Source organism: Lygodium microphyllum, chromosome 4 (assembly GCF_053477565.2).
Source record: "Lygodium microphyllum isolate KBCC chromosome 4, Lygodium_microphyllum_v1.1.10, whole genome shotgun sequence".
Taxonomy (NCBI): Eukaryota; Viridiplantae; Streptophyta; class Polypodiopsida; order Schizaeales; family Lygodiaceae; genus Lygodium; species Lygodium microphyllum.
This window is the reverse complement of record NC_141138.1, coordinates 18,267,880-18,271,466: the sequence shown is the minus strand read 5'-3', so window position 1 is coordinate 18,271,466 and position 3,587 is coordinate 18,267,880. Positions and strand designations below refer to the sequence as shown.

General features: G+C 52.4%; 1 protein-coding gene across 2 annotated transcripts; it reads left to right on the top strand.

Moving 5' to 3' along the window:
- The first annotated feature begins 484 nt into the window (after positions 1 to 484).
- On the top strand, positions 485 to 3,025 carry LOC148036839 (xylan glycosyltransferase MUCI21-like). 2 transcript variants are annotated; one of them, XM_087675736.1, is made up of 3 exons: positions 485 to 786; positions 883 to 1,065; positions 1,156 to 3,025. In XM_087675736.1, the coding sequence occupies exons 1-3, from the start codon at positions 639 to 641 to the stop codon at positions 2,550 to 2,552; spliced, it is 1,728 nt and encodes a 575-aa protein (XP_087531862.1). In that variant the 5' UTR covers positions 485 to 638; the 3' UTR covers positions 2,553 to 3,025. The 2 variants fall into 2 exon arrangements, with proteins under 2 accessions (XP_087531862.1, XP_087531863.1); XM_087675737.1 differs by having other exon boundaries at positions 486 to 786; positions 883 to 996; positions 1,156 to 3,022.
- The last annotated feature ends 562 nt before the right edge of the window (positions 3,026 to 3,587 follow it).

Below are 3,587 nucleotides of genomic sequence, written 5' to 3'. Positions count from 1 at the left end.
TGAGAAAATGGTAGAGTTACAACTCAACCTTTGCAATTATTTAGGTGTAAACAATATCCATAATAACTTTAAGCTCCATCTTCAAGGTTAATTGGCCTTCGGAAGGTGTCATCCTTAAGCACATGTGAGGTCGATGGGCTGTCTAAGAGGAAAATGGAAGCACGTGTGAGGTCAATGGGCTGCGTAAAAGGAAAATGGAAGTGCGTGTGGCCTCACTCTTGGTGGACTCATAGGAACCACGTTGATTCTCATGGGAGGTTCTTTTCGTGGGGGGGGGGGGGGGCGTGGGGAGGTTTCGAGGGGGGCGCGTAGACGTGATAATACCGGACGCGTCGAGACCGGGCCAAATTGGCATTACGCGGTCCTCTATCCTGTCAACCAGAAAGAAGACCAAAAGCCTTCGCCGGCTCTGTTTTCCATTTTCCTCTTCCTCTTCTTCTTCTACTTCTTCTTGCCCCCCCCGCCCCCTTCTCTCTCTCTCTCTCTCTCTCTCTCTCTCTCTCTCTCTCTCTCCCCCCCTCTTTGCAGGGTCCCGTTGCCCTACTGTTTGATTATCCGCTGTACATAGGTCTCGATCGAAGCTGTTCCTCTATCATATACATCATCATTGCCCATACATTTTTCCGCTTTTGATCGCCATGTCCTATAAGCACAAGCTTGGCAGCCAGATTTTACAACAGCTTCCCTCGTCAAAGAGCGCTCGCAAACTCCTCGTTTTCTTCGTCTTCCTCCTGTCAGTTCTGTTGGTTTCTTCAATCCTGCGTGCATTCTCATTAATCATCTGCGGTAAGAGCTGCCGATCATCTTTGTCCGAATTAATTAGCGTTTCTGCAAACAGCTCCACCAGGATTGTGCTGATTATGATCATTGCATTTTTTGCAGACAAATATGGTGCTGAAGGCGACGATGGGACGATCAATGGCATGTTCAGGGGAAGGAGATTTTTCTCAAGCGCGGCATTAGCTCGAACCGTTGCAGACAACGTCGTTGAATTAGGTCGGTTGGCACGATTCTCGGACGATCCTTGTAAAACTGATCCATTACCTGCCGGTCGCGGTTACATTGGTAGCATGCGCACCCGAGCGTCAATCTTCATCAGTAACCGTTACTATATCACTAATTATTACTAGCTTGGTGCGAATTTTTCTTCTGCAGATCCATTATTCTTCTGCGATCGGTCTCATCATCGGACTGACGTGTGCACGCTGAAGGGGGACGTGAGGGCAGATGGGAGGACTGCGACGATTTCAGTGTACGCAGAAGCAGCGGCAGGATCGAAGGTGGAGGGAGTCACGGTGGTGAAGGAAGAGAAGGTGAAGCCATACACGCGCAAATGGGAGGCGAGCGTGATGGAGACGATCGACGAGGTGACGATGAGGAAGGTGATATCCAGTTCCGCACCGGCAGGCAAGAAGAAAACTAGCAGGACTAATGGCGATGATCAGTGGAAGTGGCAGGATGATCACTGCGATGTGAGGCACACAGTCCCGGCGGTGGTGTTCTCGACGGGGGGTTACACGGGCAACGTGTACCACGAGTTCAACGATGGCCTCATTCCTCTCTTCATCACGACACAGAGATTCAAGGGGGAGGTGGTGTGGCTGGTGCTGGAGTATCACGAGTGGTGGATGACGAAGTATGCAGAGGTGGTCGGGCAGCTGACACATCACGAGGTCCTGGACTTCTCCAAGGATAGGCGCGTGCACTGCTTCCCGGAGGTCATAGTGGGCCTGCAAATACAGGACGAGCTGACCATCGACCCTCGCCTCGCGACGAGGACAGCGTTGTCGATGGCGGTATCGTCGTCGTCGTCGCAGTGGAAGTCGTCGATAATATCGTCGTCGTCTCAGCCGGCCCCTCCTACCATGGCTGGCTTCCAAGCCCTCCTCCGGCGGGCCTATCTCCCTCGGCTGCAGTCCCGGGCGGACGCGCAGTCGCCGGGTGGCGCCTCGGCCGGACACGTGGCCCGATCTGGCCAACCCAAGCTGGTCCTCGTCTCCCGCCCCAGCCCGCGCTCCATCCTGAACGAGGCGGCGGTCATCCGGGCCGCCCAGCGGATCGGCTTCCACGTGGAGGTCCTCGCCCCCCGGCCGACCACCGAGATGGTGGACATCTACGCCGCCCTCCAGTCCTGCCACGTCATGCTGGGCGTCCACGGGGCCGCCATGACCCACCTGCTGTTCCTGCGGCCAGGCGCCACCTTCATCCAGGTGGTGCCGCTCGGCACGGACTGGGCCGCCCTGACGTACTACGGCGAGCCCGCCGTGAAGATGGGGCTGGACTACGTGGCGTACAAGGTGCTGCCGGAGGAGAGCTCGCTGTCGGAAAGGTATGCCTCCGACGATCCCGTGCTGACGGACCCGGACTCCGTCAATGGTCGGGGGTGGTGGGAGACCAAGCGCATCTACCTGGACGGCCAGGACCTGCGCCTCTCCCTCCCCCGCATCACCCGAGCCCTTCGCTCCGCCTACAATCGCACCCTCCACCTCCCCCTCCTCCGGCATCGGCCGCAAGAGCAGCTGCTTCGCCCCTTGCTCACGACATCTTCCTGATGATCTCTGATTATTGTTCTTTCTTCTCACGGAATTCCTTCAGCAGCTGCAGACCTTGCAGCTCGCTCGTCGCTCTAGTTCTGCATCCTCGCCGGAATTCCCTCCCCTCCTGTTGAGACTAACACCTCAATGGCTCTGTCTCGCCAGTCGCGAGGTGCTCTTCTTCTCTGCCCCATCAGGAGACAGGACATGGTCAACGCCTGTGCAGTACTGTACAGTTAATTACCCTCTGATACCTTAGAATCTGTGTCCAGTGTGTATAAGCACATTTGTCTACACTCTGTTACCGATATTTCTTTCAAAAATGGGAACAACGGCAGAATATCCCAGCGTGTACGTATAATAGGCTAAGTTCTAACCATTCTTTCTGGTTTTCTTACCCCCCCCAACTTTAGTCCCACTTTGCCGGTTTTTTGTTGCGGGGTTTAAAAGAACTGACCTGGCAAAATGAAGACATTTACGTGGAATCGTTGCTTGTTTCGACGTGAATACTCTTACGTGTCCAAATAGCTCACGGATATGTCTTTGTCCAAATAGCTTACGTATAAGTCTTTGCCCCTTTTTATACGAGAACCGTTCAAAGGCAAAACTCCATAGTCGTACAAAGGCTAGGTTTCTTAAGCAGGTCAAAATATGAGAAATTTCATCCCAACGCCCGCCCCCCCCCCCCCATTTTCAACGTTTTAGGAAATCCAAGATAGGAAAATTTTGGTATGGTCCAATTGTTTGGGACAAAAAATGCATGACACGTAAAAATTTCCATCCCATCGATGTATTAATGGATTATAAAATATGCGCATTTTGTGCAAATGTCACTAAATTGGGGTGGGGTGCATTTTGCTTTTAGGAGCAGTAGCCATTGCATGGTGAACAAGAGCGAACATAGTTGGACTTTACTTTCATTAAGCTATAGGCCAATCTTTCAAGATTATACAAATTTTTAGCATCAAGAACTTCTTGTACTTAAGGTCAACGATGACCTTGTTACATATGAGCATTTGGAATTTTTAAAACTAGGGTCAACCACTACATATT

Excerpts from the sequence above, each read along its gene's own strand:
- LOC148036839 (XM_087675736.1), top strand. The coding sequence starts at position 639 with ATGTCCTATAAGCACAAGCTTGGCAGCCAGATTTTACAACAGCTTCCC. Across the intron at positions 787-882 it reads ATTCTCATTAATCATCTGCG|ACAAATATGGTGCTGAAGGC; the intron begins GTAAGAGCTGCC and ends CATTTTTTGCAG. Across the intron at positions 1,066-1,155 it reads TGCCGGTCGCGGTTACATTG|ATCCATTATTCTTCTGCGAT; the intron begins GTAGCATGCGCA and ends TTTCTTCTGCAG.